General features: G+C 42.0%; 1 protein-coding gene across 3 annotated transcripts in view; it reads right to left on the bottom strand.

Moving 5' to 3' along the window:
• LOC112259593 (receptor-type tyrosine-protein phosphatase N2-like) overlaps positions 1 to 17,619 on the bottom strand; it is a 141,711-nt gene that overhangs the window by 77,924 nt on the left and 46,168 nt on the right. For all 3 annotated transcript variants that reach the window (XM_042328748.1, XM_042328749.1, XM_042328750.1), the window contains exons 12-13: positions 16,079 to 16,165; positions 11,295 to 11,374 (exon numbers count right to left, since the gene is read on the bottom strand). In XM_042328748.1, coding sequence (XP_042184682.1) covers positions 11,295 to 11,374; positions 16,079 to 16,165 — 167 coding nt within the window. The remainder of the gene's footprint in view (positions 1 to 11,294; positions 11,375 to 16,078; positions 16,166 to 17,619) is intronic.

Genomic DNA, 17,619 nt, shown 5'->3' with positions numbered 1-17,619 from the left:
AGCCCTGCCACAAGCAACGAGCGTCGGAGCCAGTGTAGTACGATTCAATCTTAGTCCTGTATTGACACATTGCCTGTTTGATGGTTTGTCGGAGGGAATAGCGGGATTTCTTATAAGCGTCCTGGTTAGAGTCCCACTCCTTGAAAGCAGCAGCTCTACCCAGTAGCTCAATGCAGATGTTGCCTGTAATCCACGGTCACTGTGAGGATGACGTCATTGATGCAGTTATTGATGAAGCCAGTGACTGCTCTAAAAATGGTCTAAGACCCCAGCCACCCTAGTCATAGACTGTTCTCTCTACTACAGCATGGCAAGCGGTACCGGAGTGCCAAGTCTAGGACAAAAAGCTTCTCAACAGTTTTTACCAACCAAGACATAAGACTCCTGAACAGGTAATCAAATGGCTACCCAGACTATTTGCATTGTGTGCCTCCCCCCAACCCCTCTTTTTACTCTGCTGCTACTCTCTGTTTATCATATATGCATAGTCACTTTAACTATACATTCATGTACATACTACCTCAATTGGGCCGACCAATCAGTGCTCCCGCACATTGGCTAACCGGGCTATCTGCATTGTGTCCCGCCACCTGCCAACCCCTCTTTTATGCTACTGCTTCTCTCTGTTCATCATATATGCAGTCACTTTAACCATATCTACATGTACATACTACCTCAATCAGCCTGACTAACCCCGGTGTCTGTATGTAGCCTCGCTACTTTTAAAGCCTCGCTACTGTGTATAGCCTCGCTACTGTTATTTTTCACTGTTGTTTTATTTCTTTACTTACCTATTGTTCACCTAATATCTTTTTTTGCACTATTGGTTAGAGCCTGTAAGTAAGCATTTCACTGTAAGTTCTCCACCTGTTGTATTTTGCACGCAATACCAATAATCTTTGATTTGATGTGGTGTACTCCTCAATGCCATCGGAAGAATCCCGGAACATATTCCAGTCTGTGCTAGCAAAACAGTGCTGTAGCGTAGCATCTGCATCATCTGACCACTTCCGTATTGAGCAAGTCACTGGTACTTCTTGCTTTAGTTTTTGCTTGTCAGCAGGAATCAGGAGGATAGGATTATGGTCAGATTTGCCAAATGGAGGGTGAGGGAGAGCTTTGTACGTGTCTCTGTATGTGGTGTAAGGGTGGTCTAGAGTTTTTTTTCCTTGGGTTGCACATGTACCATGCTGATAGAAATGAGGTAAAACGGATTTAAGTCCCTGGCCACTAAGAGCACACCTCTGGATGAGCATTTTCTTGTTTGCTTATGGCCTTATACAACTCGTGAGTGCTGTCTTACTGCCAGCATTTTAGACAGCTATGAAAAATATAAATGAAAACTCTCTTGGTAAATAGTGTGGTCTACAGCTTATCATGAGGTACCCTACCTGAGGCGAGCAAAACCTTGAGACTTCCTTAATATTAGATTTCGTGCACCAGCTGTTGTTTACAAATAGACACAGACCGCCACCCCTTGTCTTACCGGAGGCAGCTGTTCTATCTTGCCGATGCACAGAAAACCCAGCCAGCTGTATGTTATTCATGTCGTCATTCAGCCACGACTCGGTGAAACATAAGATATTACATGTCCAAAATAAGTTACAAATAACGTGCAAAAAACACACACAATAGCACATATTGGTTAGGAGGACGTAAAACGGCAGCCATCTCCTCCGACGCCTCTCACTGCTCCCTCTAAAGTGCACACGTTTTTACAGCTCTGCTTATAGGCAGTGCACTACATAATTAATAGGGTGTCATTTGGCATGAGTCCATACTGACCTATAACAACTATGGCATCACCCGCACCGATCAATTTGAGACTCAATCAGGGGTTGAGAATGAACTGAAGACTCGTCTCTCATAACCCATACATAATTCATCCCTTCTTTTCTTTCTTTCGTGATGGGAAGAAAAATAATCCCTTTTATTTTCCCAGACAGATCTGTACTTGCCCTTTGTTAATGCATCCAGTGGAAAATACTTGATCCATTAACGCAGAATGAGTAGAGCAACGTCCATATAGTTCAGGTAGGAAAACACATGGAGTCAGTACAACCTCATACGAGAGAAATACAGGTCAAATACATGTGTACATGCATGGTTGATATGATCAATATGGATGCTTCCATAGTCCAATAGGGCACTTTCACACCTATGGGAGCGTAAAATATGTTTGGTATCTCAGATTGTTGTGGCAATTCTCACACAGAAACTTCATTGCAGGAAGGGATCACAAACCATTTTTGAGAAAACCATGATGAAAGTGGCCATTTTAGCCCCTTTTTAGACCTATACATGCCTCTTGTAAGACCCTAAAATCTGTGAACCATACATGATACAGACAATATCTTTGCGTCATTATTATTATTGTGCTCTAAAATATCAAGTATATGTCTTCCCTCTTGATTCTGAAATAATAAAATGTCACATTCATTTATTCAACATAAAACATTAATATGAATATCTCAAAACTACCCTTTTTGATTTGATTCATTTTAAAACATTATTTTGAACAATTTACTCTACAAATACGGGGCGGTGGGTAGCTTAGTGGTTAGAGCGTTGGGCCAGAAACCGAAAGGTTGCTGGATCGAATCCCCGAGCTGACCCCTGAACAAGGCAGTTAACGCACTGTTCCCCGGTAGGCAGTCATTGTAAATAAGAATTTGTTCTTAACTGAATGTTTAGTTAAATAAAGGTTTTTTAAAAATACATCACATTTCCAGAGTGGGCTCTCTACTAATTCTGAAGGTATTGTATGAGCACCACCAACACAGTAAATAAATATATATATATATATATATAAAAATCCAGAAAATCACATTGTAGGATTTTGAATTAATTTATTTGCAAATTATGGTGGAAAATAAGTATTTGGTCAATAACAAAAGTATTTATTCAATCTGATTTTTCATGGGGTGCTGCATCACCCTCAGCACCCCTACTTCCCTTGGCTATGGCTACACACACACACACACACACAAACACACACACACACACATTCTGTCTGGCTCTCTAATCCCACTCAGAATCTGGAAGGAGTACATTAATTATAGACAAAAAGCAGAAGTACAAAAGCAGGGAGGGGTCCTTTGAAGATGTAGACCTAAATGTCACCCAGCAGCTTTGAAGTTTCTGGGCTGACTTTGTCTCTCTGTTGGAATACATAAAACACTCTAAAACAGAAAGAGAGAAGCCCCAGCACCCAGCTTTCAAGGGACATTTCATGTTGGCTCCAACCATCAAACGAGAGTTGAACCCTCTCCTGCTCGCCTCGTGCCGTAACCTTATGGAGATACCTCTAACTTTCTATACCAAGCAGCCATTGCACTGTATGTACCGATATGATTTTTATCACTCACTCAGTCAGAACACAGTGACATTTGTGAATCACACTGTAGAACATATTGTGTACAGATGTAGCATCTTAATTTGATCACCCTGTTGCAGGTGAAATGTCCTGTAATGCAGGAAATGTAAAAATGGTAGTGTATTTGAGGTTAAAAAAGTTCTGAAGTAATTTCCACTTTGAAATGTCAGACTTGATTTTCCCTTACGAAAACTGTGTCAACCCCTAGATTATTTTCCTGATGTAGCAAACTGGCTCAAATTAAGATCCTACATCTGTATCACAGGAGGCTGCTGAGGGAAGAACCGCTCATAATAATGGCCGGAATGGTACAAATGGAATGGCATCAAACACCTGGAAACCATGTGTTGGATGTATTTGATACCCTTCCACCTATTCCGATCTAGTCGTTACCATGAGCCCGTTCCCCCCAATTAAGGTGCCACCAACCTACTGTGATCTGTATAGTTATAAAACTGATAACATAATGTTGAAGCCATCAATCATGATGTGTTACTCATTCAAGGACAACATTAATATTTTACTAAATTAGGAAATTACAAGAAATATGTATTATTCAGAATAGTACATACGGATAATGTACATTCCATCTTTGTAGTATCCAACTGTATCTATGCAACTTCATTTACAACATACTGTATAATACAGGGCACCGCATTAGTTTGTCTGTCTTGACTATATGAAGGTTTTTCAAGGCGAACACAGCTAGCTGGCTATATGCAGCAGGGAGGCAGACAGCCTAATCCTAGTGAGTCACTCTCCTCTCCTCTCCTCTCCTCTGAGGAGTGGATAAGGTGATGTAGAGAACAGAACAGCACTTGAATGTGGCTGTAATCAAGGTCCATACGCTGAAGTGGGCCAATCAATTCAGCTGTCTGCTTCTGTTCTCATCAGGGATCTCAGAGCCCACTAAGAGAAGCTGGATACTGCCTACAGATGTAGCATCTTAATTTGAGCCAGTTTGCTACAGCAGGAAAATAATCATGCAGCAATAGGAAATATTAAATATTATGTGGATTATAATTATTGGACATTTTTTGAACGGGTTGATACATTATTTAGTTGGAAATTACACAATTTACAAGCCTTTACAAGCCTTTTAAACCTTGAATACACCCCAAGTTTGCAATTCTCAGCATCAAAATAGTGATCAAATTAAGATCCTATATTTGTACTCAGGCCACCAAAGGTGAGCGAACAACAGGAGCATTTTATTAGCCTTTAATAACATTCTTCACTAGAGTGAGAGAGATAGAGAAGCCAGACTAGGAAGTTTGGAGGAACGTGGCTTTATTACAGACCCAGAGAGAAGACTCCGTCATGTCTGACATGAAGAGGGCCTCAATCATATGGGGGTTTTATCCATTCTACAGTAAGAAAATAGTGATGGAATGCTAAGTCCCAAAGGGGGGTTATGTAGAAAAATCTGAAATCCTTTTAAAAATAATTTTTTAGTTCAGATTCAGAGCTTGTGATTGGAGGAAGCATGGGAAAGTTATGCTGCTTTAAAAGTTGCTAAACGTGTTATCCCACTTAGGATACCAGTAGGAGAAAATGCCCTTGAACGATTTGTTGAGTGCTAGAGAGGTCATCTTTTTTTTACACCCATCTCTTTAAGAATCCACATGTAAACACATGGCCAACAGTCAGCATGGTCATCACCTCCATTATTTCAGCCAATCACGTCTAACTAGACTCGTAATTTAACATTTTAATTCATATTTACGGATCCCATACAAGTTTGTAATGAAGGCACATGTTCAAGAAGGCATTTCTGCCCTACATGTTGTGTTATGTCATCATCTTCCTTACATGAACTAGGCCTACATCCAAGCTTAGAGTATTTATTTACACATCCCACACATACTGCATTTCTCGCACAGAGAAACAGACCGCAGCGACACAGATTTTTCCCTCTCCCTCTCCAAGCCAGCCAGTCCATTGCCTGCCCTGGAATGATGCAAGAGTGCTGCAAGTGTGGAGTCAGGCAGCAGAGCCAGCAGAGAGAGCTCCAGTCAGTCAAGCCATCTGCAGCACAAATGGGACTCTATTCCCTAATATAGTGCACTACTTTTGACCAAAGCCCTGGTCAAAAGTGGTGCACTTCATTCGTAAATAGGGTGCCATCTGTAGGAGGCATGAAGCCTGAGCTGAAGCTGGAGTTCCAGGAGCAGGGCCAACACAGAGGCTGCATCCCAAATGGCCCCCTATTCCCTACATAGTGCACTTCTTTTAACCATAGCCCTATGGGCCCTGGTCAAAAGTAGTGCAGTGTATAGGGAATATGGTGCCATTTGGGATGCAACCCAACGTAGAGCTGCCAGCTGTGAAAGAGGGACCCTGAGAGGTCTGCCCAGAGAGGGCTGGCTGAGGACCATGATGCCCACGCTGCCACCGCTGCTAAACAAACTCAGCTTCCACATAACACCTGTGATGATCCACCCTCTTCACAGCAGGACTCACAGATGCTCCCAAAGCTCTAGAGGATTCTACCCCCCACCACAGCTCTCTCTGAAGTCAGACCAAAATAACCACAAGCAACTCTGAACTGCAGGGGACACAAAATATTGAGGTCTCACTTGTAGGGATTTCTCAGAAATCACAAAACACAACCACCACGCATACGCCGATAGACAATAGAGATAACGCACCAACCCGTGTCACAACAAATGACATCAATAAACAACTGTTTTTGTCATTTCATTTTCCCCAAATTTGATTTTGAGCACATTTTGGCCAACAGGTTGCTATTAGCTACTAGCTAGAGAAAATCCAGAATTGATTATCCTTCAGCATGAGATGAGAATTGATCAACAGGCAAACTAAATGAAGTTAACTTCAATGGATCTGGTGGCTCCTGTAGGGCTTAAGTAGACCCATAGTCCCATTGGGGAGACTTGCTTCCAATGAAATCACACAGGAAATCAATGGAGACAATTAAAGGAGTGAATCCAAACAGAAAGTGCTGATGACAAAGTCAGGGTTTGTCCAAAATGGCAGCCAACTCCCCATACAGTGCACTACTTTTGACCCCCTTTTGCACTGACTCTTTTGATGACATACACTGCTGCTACTGGTTATTATCCTGTAGCCTAGCCACTTTACCCCCTACCTATATGTACATATCTACCTCAATTACCTCATACCCCTGCACATCGACTCAGTACTGGTATCCCGCGCATATAGCCAAGTTATCGTTACTCATTCCTCGTGTTATTATGCTTCTATATGTTTTCTAGATGTTTCTCTCTGCATTGTTGGGAAAGGTCCGCAAGTGAGCATGTCACTGCTGGTCCAAATCAAATTTGATTTGGATTTGATTTGGGACTGAGCGGCTACTGATGATGATTATGTGAAAGGGCACCAAGGATCAGCTGGCTTGGGGGGGGAGTAGTATGTTTTATACACTAATGTGCTAAGCTTCTGTATATTGTATGGTTAAAACAGACAAGCATACAGAGATCTAGGAAGATGACAAAATGCTATGTTATTTGGAAGGAGTAAGCACGTGACTTCTCTCAGTTAATGCAGAAAGACCAAGCTGATGATAATGAAAACCAGAGAAGCATCATTACCACAAGATTTGTAATACAATGTCACAAATCTCACGTTGCACATCAGCATCATGTGCATATACAGTCACATGGAAGACAATAAATCCCGTTAAACAGGTATACATAGTATGAATTCAATTTCTCTCCGCAGTAGAACACACATACTTAGGGTAAGTGAGTGCCCTAAAAGCTACGCCCTAAGACTGAGCTAACCAGAGGTTGAAGGCTTTCTTCACATCACAGGAGAAGAGAAGTTAGATAGATAAACCACATTGCTTTTTCCTAAAGAGCCAGCTAATAAGATTTGACATTTTAACAAGTCTTAAATCTGAAGTGAAGGTCAGAGCTGTCAGCATTATGAGATCTATGCTAAACCACTCAACCGTGAAAAGAGAGAGAAAAAATACAACCAACGGTCTTTGTAATGATCAGAGGAATTGGGGTCTCATTTCAACTCCGGTGATCAGAAATGACTCATGGTTCATAGTATATTGAAGGCCATCAAGGTTAGGACTACCAGATACAGGGAGGGAATGAGAGTGAATAGGAATGTGTTTTAAAGTAAACACTGCCCAACTGAAAGTGTTGAATCTACTGTTTAGTGTTCACTCTGGTTGAATAGAACTGCCCAAAACAACACCGCTCTACAGAGCTGTCTGCAAAAGTGAGGAACTGACAGAAGAAAAAGTGGTTCGATAGATGTATGTGAACTTGATCAGAATGATCACCATTTCCTTGCTTTTTAAAAAGTGTGTCAAACATAGAAACTCAGCCATTCAACGATACCAATTTGCGAGGGAAAACCACCATAATAACTTATTGAACTGTTTGTGACCTCTGTGACACAGAATTATTTCCATGTCAAGACACAAATCAAACCTCGGATATTACACTCAGCCAGTGAATGAGTAACTAGCTATTGTCAGGGAAGACAATGTATGTTGTCCTCTTCATAGAAAACACAGGGGGGGGTCAGTTTAACGGTCAATAATACACATTCAGTCAAACCAGTTAGGCCATTAAAAATATCTTTGACTAAATAACATTTTAAGTGGATATAGTTTGCAGACAACTTATTTCTGCATTCTATTGTGGACTTCATTGGGGACCTTGCTTAATGTGCTAATTGCGCGGCTGGCTGGCCTGACCCTGACCTCCAGCCAATTGAGGAGCCTGGTTCTCACGGCCACTGGAAGTGTTTTTTGGGCCTGCCACTCCATGGCTCCACAGCGTGCATGAATAGGCCTGACAATGAGGGTCATCACCCCACTGCTCACCATCTTGACACCCCCCTGACAATAGCCTTTGCCTGGCCCTGGGTTCCTAACAATGGCCGGGTATGCGTAACAGGAGCTCCACAAGCTCCACTCCAGGGTTCTTTACTCAGCAGGCCAGGGCAATACAGGGCAGGCCAGGGCAATACGGGGCAGGCCAGGGCAATACGGGGCAGGCCAGGGCAAAACGGGGCAGGCCAGGGCAAAACGGGGCAGGCCAGGGCATACGGGGCAGGCCAGGGCAATACGGGGCAGGCCAGGGGCTGAGTCCCAAATTGCACAATATTCCCTATATAGTGCACTACTTCTGACCAGAGCCATATGGGCCCTGGCCAAAAGTAGTCCACTAGATATTTAGGGATCAGGGTGCCATTTGTGACACAGCTAGGGCCGTGCTGCTGCACCCCAGACAACCAGCACAGTCCTCTACCCTCCTCCACTCTAGCCCGGGACGCCCAGGAGGCTGGCTCTCTATCGATCCAGTATTGTTCACATGGAGCAGAAGAATGCTAACGTTCTATGAGGTAACACTGACTCCTTTGTCCAGTGTCCAGCCAGTCCAAGGCTTCCCAAGGCCCTGGTCAAAAATAATGCACTGTATAGGGAATAGGGTGCCATTTGGGACACAGACCAACATTTTTTATATGTATCTTATAATAATGGTATTATAACACACCTTATTTATGGTAGCTATGATGTCATATTGAAATCTTTTACAGTGCCATTTAAATTAAATAATGCGAAGATGATTAAAATTGAATCATTTAAGTTTTGTCTCCAACTGCTTAAAACATGGGCACACAGATTTCTCCAATGCGTCTGGAAGAAACTGTAAAATGATGATAAAATGATGCCATTACAATAGCCTTGTAATGCTTAACGTCTCAGAAAAACCACATCAACTGGGGCTATTGAAATAATCTTTGCCGATACTCTTGTTGAATATGACAAATTATGCTTTAGAGACAGCAGCACACCCACACTACTGCACTTAAGTTAAGAGGCAGCCGTATTTCATTTCAAGTGCGGTTCTGTCAACTGCATTAATACGAATAAAGGCTCATCCATGACCTCTCAAAACAAGTTAGTCCGGGGCTGGAAATGAGAAACGAGGACACGAACATGAACAATAGCACTTGTGAAACAGGACGGGGGTAGCCATTACACAATCACTTGATCAAGAGTGTGGAGTTCAATTATCAAAACTGTCATCACTAGACAAAGTGAAAAAAACTATATTTATCTATTCAAGCTAAACTTACTTTGACAGAGCAATTTCCCTGTGTGTGTGTGTGTGTGTGTGTCTGTCCCCTGCAATTCGAATGATACATAGGTGAAATTGCCACGGGGGATCCCCCTAATCTTCAGAACAGGTCGATTCGTCTCCCTAATAATGTATTAAAAACAATGTAAATGCATGCCCCCGACCTCCCGATATCACATTAACACGTCATAGGCAATGGCAAAATGTGTCTAACTTCTCAATTTTCAAACAGAAATGGGGTGTGCCTTTGGTGGTTCATCGATATGTCATGCATGCTGCAACCCAAGTAACTAGTTCATTAGCTAAGATAGCCACTTGAAGCTAGCCAGTAACTCCTCCAGTATGTATTGATGTCATTTCACAGGATTTGTTTTTGGAGGGAAGCTGAGATTGGAAAGAAATGGCACTTCTAAAGCTAAATAGCCAACAAATATTTTAAGCATTAAATTACCGAGTATGATGGTGCATTGATCAGTTATACAGTTTAAAGCTGTTATTTTAGCATCCCCCCCAAAGTCGACCTTTAAAGTAACTGTCCAGTGTTTCTAGATTTCTATGATATTTGAACTATAGTTCAAATTAAATACAATATGAGTGAAGTAGTTTTCCTTCCCAAAAATAGTAATTAAGTATGTTAAAAAGCAGCTGTGTTGAAATGGTGTGGGCGTACCCCAAAAGCAGAATGGTGTGGGTGTATAAGGTCACAAAAAATATTAATGCGAGAAGACCACTGATTGGCCAGACATGATCCCCTATGAGAAAATAGCAAGCATTTTTTAAATGGTCTGTTTGTCATTTTTCTCCAATTTATGCTTTGTCCACAAATACCAGTATAGGATGAGTCAACAACATTATCTGGGTATGAGTTCACAGACTATTAAGTTTTCACTGAACAGTTACATTAGAACTGTTACTAGTCCAATGCTCTAACCACTAGGTTACCCTGCCGCCCCATGAGTATGAGATTAGCTATAAAACAGAAAATGTTTCTCTCTGCCCCATGAAAAAAATAATATGCAGAATTAGCTTTAATTAGCTGACTAAAATTGTAGAATAGCATTATAAAACCACACATTTTTCTCTCTGCCCCATTGCAAAATGTGCAGGAAGTCAGCTATTTTCACCCCCAAAAAATCAGTTTTCCCTAAAAACTAATCATGTTTTATTTTAGGGGGGTTGGGGGCCCTTCCACTTTTATTGTTTTCCCCTCAAAATACCCCTCAAGAGAGGCATAATAAATCAAACGGTGTAGAATTGCTGGAAATGCGCTTTAAATGTCGGGGTGGAGGACCCCCCTACTGTTCGCCCCCGCCCAATATCTACACCACAATTTTGCCATTGGTATGGTATGTAACAAATTTCAATTCGTGGGGAAAAACATTATCTTCTTATATAAATATAAATATTTTCTCATAACTGTTGAAGCAGCCTTGTATGTTTTTCAGTAATGATAACTATATACAAATACAGCTATTCTCTCATTTCATTGGGGGTTCCTTGACAATGCATACCTGTATTTCATTCACCAGAGAAGAGTTGTGATTGGTGCAAGGGAGGCTTCCTAATAACGCTTACGGATGTCACTTAGATTTGACTCTTTCTCCCAACAGCACATCTCCATTATCAGGGGTCTATACAGAGAATTTTCAGTATGGAGCTATAAAAAACTGTGGACCAGTTCTCTGAGAGTAAACAACAAAATCTTGGATATTTGAAAAAGCTAAAATGTCCATTTCAGTTCCAACATGCTCCACTAAAGCACAAGAGATTGCTTTTTTTGCAATATATATATATAACATTTAGCTATCAGAGCAGCTCAGACCAACCTGCTACGTTGGCCACATCTGCAGTGCTGACATTCTGGGTATTAGGTCGTACTCTGAAGGTCACAGCTGGGCCCACCACTCTGTAAAAAAAAAAACACACACACACACAGTGAGATGAGACACTCCAGACATGATCACTGAGAAATACATTTTTTACATGATGGTAAAGCATTGTTTTTCTGCTCTCTTGCCTTACAAAGAACAGACCAGGTCATTAACCCAATGAGTCTTCTAACCCCTTTTAAACAGTGTGTGTGTTTGAGTTACAGACTTCTGTGTAATTAACGGGGGCTGAGCTAGAGCGTTGTTTGTGAGACAAGGGCAGATCCCGAAGGGGCCCAGGGCCATGTCTTTTTACAAAAATGATCATAGAGGCAAAATGGTTTGAGCTACAAACTATGAAAAGCTGAGACTCCTACGAACATGAACTATGATGCTCACAAGCAACACAATGACGCTTACAAGGTACACAAGAGTCATTAGAAGAGGTACTTCTACATAGAAGATCATAGGAAATCCCAGGACATAGTGTCTATAATACTGGTATAAGCTCACATAGTTGCTATCACAAACTCCAAACTCCACACAGCTGTCACTGACTAGTTCATTTCCCACGAAGTAAAACATTTCTGTACTTACAGCATTCATATAAATGTATTTTATCAGGTTTTTGCTTTGGGCAGACCTTGTTTTTTTATTGACATTTGTCAATTAAACTCTGCAGCTGTTTATGTCAAATAGTTTTGTGCTGTACGTGTAGCCCTGATTGTCCTGGAAATCAAATGGTAAAACACTTCAGTGTGAGGCTAAATGTAAGGGCTGGACATGCAGATAAATGAACGTCAGATAAATGAAAAGCCCATTTTTCCTGGGGTCTCAGGACTGATAGTGTTAAATCAGAGCCGTACACACACATTGATTGAGTAGTATTTTACCTCTGGCTACCCCATAAGCTGTTAGAATCCCTGTAGCCAAAGGAGCCGTTTCCGTAGGATACCTCTTGAATCTCAATGTGCCTCTGAGTGTTTTACAAACAACAAAATGACAAGGAGGGTTTTGGTCTCAGATTAGGTACACATACTTTATGTGTGTCCCTTCACCGATAGTCATTGGGACAATTGCTTATGTATAGAGCTTTGTACATTTTGTGTGCAATGAAAAACGCTGTGCAAATGAAATGTACAGATATTATTTTTCCCCTCACAACGTATTTCCAAAGAGCAAATCTAGGGTGGACACTGGGCAAATACTATTCATGCTGTAAAAATATATCTTGAGCTGAAAAGTGCTAAAGGTGATGAAGGAGAATAAAACCAGGTTATGGCAACCTATTGAACATAAAACGCGGTACATTTTTATTTTTGGCAACCTATTGAACAGAAAGTGTTTTGCTGTACAGTAGGTTGAAGTCAAAGAATGTATCCAGCCAGGAGGTTAAAGGTATCGAGCAATGTGTGGAGGATAACCTCAACCAGCAGCCAGCCTTTCAACCACTATGATATTCACCCCCGTAACACTCTATAGATGTATAGATTTTTCACATCTATTAAGAGTTAGATCTATTAGCGGTTGAAAAGGAACATCACTCACTGTGACTTCATAACACATTGATATGTTTCCTGACCTACGCCAGGGGCGCCATGCGGCCATTTTATTTTAGAGGGGGCACAAAGTACGTGAGGATGGAGGGGATTAATTGAACATCTGAAAAAAAAAAAAAAAACAGGACAAATGTGAGGGGGCATGTGCCCTTGTGTCCCATATGGGCATGACGTCTCTGAACTATGCCAACCGCCTCCCAATGAAGGTTTTTCAAAATTCAATACTACAGCAAAAGTAAATAATGTACTTGTGATTTTCAAGCTGAAGCGCATGCTTTCTTCAGCAGACTATTACTCCCATGTAAAAGCGCTCGCTTGAAGTATGTTAGAACCAATATATATATAGAATGTTGAACTGTCATTGTCCATCAATCTTTTGTTTTGTGATTCTACAGTGAAAATAAATTAATCTTGTCTCATGCGTCTTCAGTATTCAGTAACACATAGGCTGCATTACAAGCAACCAGCGAAGGTGCATCTCCCCACCTAGTGGTTATACTTTGAAATGAGCAGCATATGAAGTCAGACATTACGTCACCCCCATCAAATTGGAGTCTGACTACAGTCGGTAAGTGTTGCACAACAACTATTATTCAGAGTGAACTAATGCTACACGATTCTGAAGCAAACCACCCACATTGACACATCAAAACCAACGTCTCTGCTTTCAACCGCCATGTCCGGCCTGACATGATCAATTCAAGACGTTTCTGACAGCGGCGTCTGTGTTCTCCTATTCTATATCGTCCGTTCGATCATACAAAGTAACACAAAGATAGATGAATGATTCAAGTATGTATAACATTTAGCCACAGTGTCTAACATCCTGTGTTACTACATATAACGGTAATATTGAATTACCCTGTATGCATGTACCTATATTTTCCTTCATTATGGTAAACATGATAGACACTAATTTCAAGGTCCTACAGAACCAAGTCATGCTTGCACAAATGAGTCAACATGAAAGGTGAGAGGAGCCATGCTGGCTGGGCTGAATTGTGGGCCCAGTATTTGATTATGTGGAGGGCCATTCTCCCAGGCTCCTAGGTGGGGTGGTGGTCTAGGATCAGCAGCGGTTAGCTGCAAGGAGTGGGACGGCCCAAATAAGCGTGGCGGCTTGGACAAATTGTCCAGGCTGCTCCCCCTGCTGGGCCGACTCGGAGCTCTAACAAAGGGCCACAGCTCTCTCCCACCCAATCCATCACTCTCCCATACCAAGGCCCTTTCAGTTTCAGAAAGGGACAAAGACAAAAGGTACATTAGCCCAGCCCTGTAAGGCCACCCATGGGCTGAAGGGCTGAATACAGAGCAGTGTATACCTTCCCTAGCGCCGTGAGGTGCTTCAGAAACAAGGGCCATTCAGAACCTTATTCACAGTGTCACATGATACGGAATCGGCCAATCCCTACCTGTACCGCCAACAATCAAGCGTAGTAGTTAGAAAGACACAAAGGGGGCCTATCAGCCCATACAATACTCCCTTTCTTATGCCTGTCATCAGCACGTTGCATTGTATTTATGGCGGTAAATTGTTCTCGCATACACACTGCTACGGTTATTGAGTATAGCAGTGTATGTTCACTTGATGAATGACTGCATTACAATGACCACAATGTCAGACTTGAACATAAGGTAGGAAAGCAGTGTTTACCTGTGGGTTACAGGGCATGACGGTTCAGGAAATGAACTTGTGACAGGTTATGACACCATGTCTTTACAGAATGCCGATAACATTTCCTCTTTAATATTATTTTGAAAGTCTTTAAATAATGTGCTTCAGTGCAATATCTAGCTGTGCATTTGTGTGCAAAATGTGTGTATGGTCGTTTTTGGTTAGACTATGTGAAGGAGATGCCACTGACTACGCAGACCAGCACAGTGTGTCACTATATACTCTCATTTCGTTGAGGATGGCTTTAAAAGCCTCATTGCATTCTAAGTGTGTGTGTGTATGCGTGCGTTTGTGAGTGCGTGTGTTTAAAGTCAGATACCTGCAGGGAGAAACATAACGATTTTGGAGAAAGAGAGGGAGGTTCATGGAGAGTTCAGTCCTGTTCATAATGATTGCAGCCAGGTAACTTCCAAAAATAATGGAAACACTTAAGAAAATGAATGGATACAAAGTATATTGAAAATAAGTGCTTCCACACAGGTGTGGTTGCTGAGATAATTAAGCAATTAACACCCCATGATTAGGGTCCAGTATGAAAATGCTGGGCAGGCTATTAATTTGGCCAATATTTTAGCTACCATGGTTATGCCCTATAACATGACAATGCCCCCATCCACAAGGTTTGAGTGGTAACCGAATGGTTTGATGAGCATGTAAACGATGTAAACCTTATTCCATGGCTGTCTCAGTCACCAGATCTCAACCCAATTGAACACTTATGGGAGATTCTGGACCGTCGCCTGAGACAGTGTTTTCCAACACCATCAACAAAACACCAAATGATGGAATTCCTTGTAGAATGGTGTTGCATCCCTCCAATAGAGTTCCAGTCACTTGTAGAATCTATGCCATGTGCATTGAAGCTGTTCTGGCGGCTTGTGCTGGCTCAACGCCTTATTAAGACACCATGTTGGTGTTTCCTTTATTTTGGCAGTTACCTGTAGTGTATCTGGCACCTCATGTCAATAATGTGTACGTGTCAAATATCTTCAACCTCCAGCTCGAATATTTACAGAATAAGAATAAGACAGTGGGATATCTTGTATCTCAGTAAATGTGCTTTTCTTCGGCTTTCAACCTGTTTGTCAGTTTAATAATTCAAACGTTTGATTTTATTTTTGTTTAAGCCCCTCAGTTAACGTTTGACTTGACATGGTGCTCATGACACCTAAAGCATAACTGTATCCATGGAGCTATTTTTATATAGTATAAAGTCCCTCCACACACTACCCTGCATTTCAGTCTGCATTAAATCAGTGGATGTATACCTATCTACAAGCTACAAGCAATTACTCTACAACCCATTTTAGATTCTACCCAGCACCGTATAAGATTCCAGAGTAGAATCAAATCTAGTCACGTCTGTTTTAAGCATGCAGTCAAAATGAATAGTTACATATAAAGGTTAAATGCACAAAAGTGGTGTAGTCCGTGTTTGTTGTTTCTGTTCCGTTTTGTTGAGTGTGTGAAAAATCTATAAAAATGTTAATCGTGAATAAAATACATACGAGAGCTCCAGGAAGTCAGTCATCTGCAGCTTGGCCCGCCGTGCCAGAATCTCCATCAAGTGGAGTCCCTCATCAGTCTGTAGCGCGCTGGGGAGAGAAAAATACAGAGTTCATCAACAGAGTTGTCACCTTAGCCTGTTAAGTGTGGGTGAGAGCTCCGACACATTACATTCCTGTCACATTCAGAGAGGAGAGGGGACACGAGAGGCACGGAGGTCAGGGGGATGGAGGGTAGGAGGGGGAGGAGATGGGGGAGCGGGGAAGGGAGTGAAGCCCAAAGACAGGGAGGTGAGAGGGTAAGGGCGTATTAAAGGAGGGAGGGACAAATAGGGAGATGAGGGAGGCAGGGAGACACGGAGGGAGGGTGCGGTATGAGAACTGGGGGAGCAGGTGTTTCCTCTGGCATGATGAATCACCTGTGTGCTCTGCTTGTGTCCCAAATGGCACCATATTCCCTATATAGTACACTACTTTTGACCAGAGCCCTGGTCAAAAGTAGTGCAGTATAGGCAAAAGGGTGCAATTTGAGACATAGCCACTCCCTAGACTTCAGGCCAGACAGAGAAGTGCAAATGAAATGGTGCATCGGCACCACGGTGGCTCAGTTCAGCGATGGCCACAGCTAATGATGTACCCCACCTCTAAAACACAGTCAGAGTCTCTGATGACCAGGGACTCGGGAAGATATACATTTCAGTGCAAACCTCAGTCCTAGTTAATCACATAACGTAGTGGGAGTATGGAGTTTAAAAGGAGAAACAGTCTAATACAGACATTGAGAAAAGTCATTGCTTTTCCACAGCCCCAGCCCAGCCCCCTATGGAGAGTGAAGGCCCACCAGACCTGATTATGATGGAATAGTGAAGGGATGTGGGCTCCAGTTCCTGGTGGTCTGATGGGCTGTGGGTTCTGTGCCCTGGAGAGGGACTTGACCTGAACACCTTCAAATCATCATCTACTGAATGATACGCACATGGGATGTTTATTGCACATGTATATGATATACCACACTGGGGTATGGTTTTGATTCATGTAAATAAAATTGTTTGTCAATTGTCAATTGTCTCATGAATATGAGTCCAGTACTGAAACATTGAAAATAATCTAGGGTAATATATTCAGTGAGCGTACCCCTTTTTTTTTTTAAAGTCATGGTAACTTACTTTCCCAACAGTGAGTTAAAATGTGGAATGAGAAATTACTCTGACAGGGACACAGTAGGCCTTTGGGTGTCTAGCATCTAAAGCACATTTCTGTTTCCATTTGTGATGGTTTGTTTCAAGGCAACTCCAGCTATGCCTATTCAAGACAGGAAACAAAAATAAAAACAAAAGTCATGGTACAAACAGAACTGTACCAATGGATCCAAATGGTTGCTACTGATCTAGCGTACCCAACACAACACCTGTCAATTCACCATAGTTGGCCCTGGCCTAAAAAAAAGACTCCTTTGCACTATACTAAATGCAATTCCGCACAAACATCGAACCTTGAATGATTAGCTGCGGTTGCCTCATTCATTACTTATGAAAGGTACTACT

This window comes from Oncorhynchus tshawytscha, linkage group LG10 (genome assembly GCF_018296145.1).
Source record: "Oncorhynchus tshawytscha isolate Ot180627B linkage group LG10, Otsh_v2.0, whole genome shotgun sequence".
Taxonomy (NCBI): Eukaryota; Metazoa; Chordata; class Actinopteri; order Salmoniformes; family Salmonidae; genus Oncorhynchus; species Oncorhynchus tshawytscha.
Note: the sequence above shows the minus strand (reverse complement) of the source record. Positions and strands in the feature narration are given on the sequence as shown.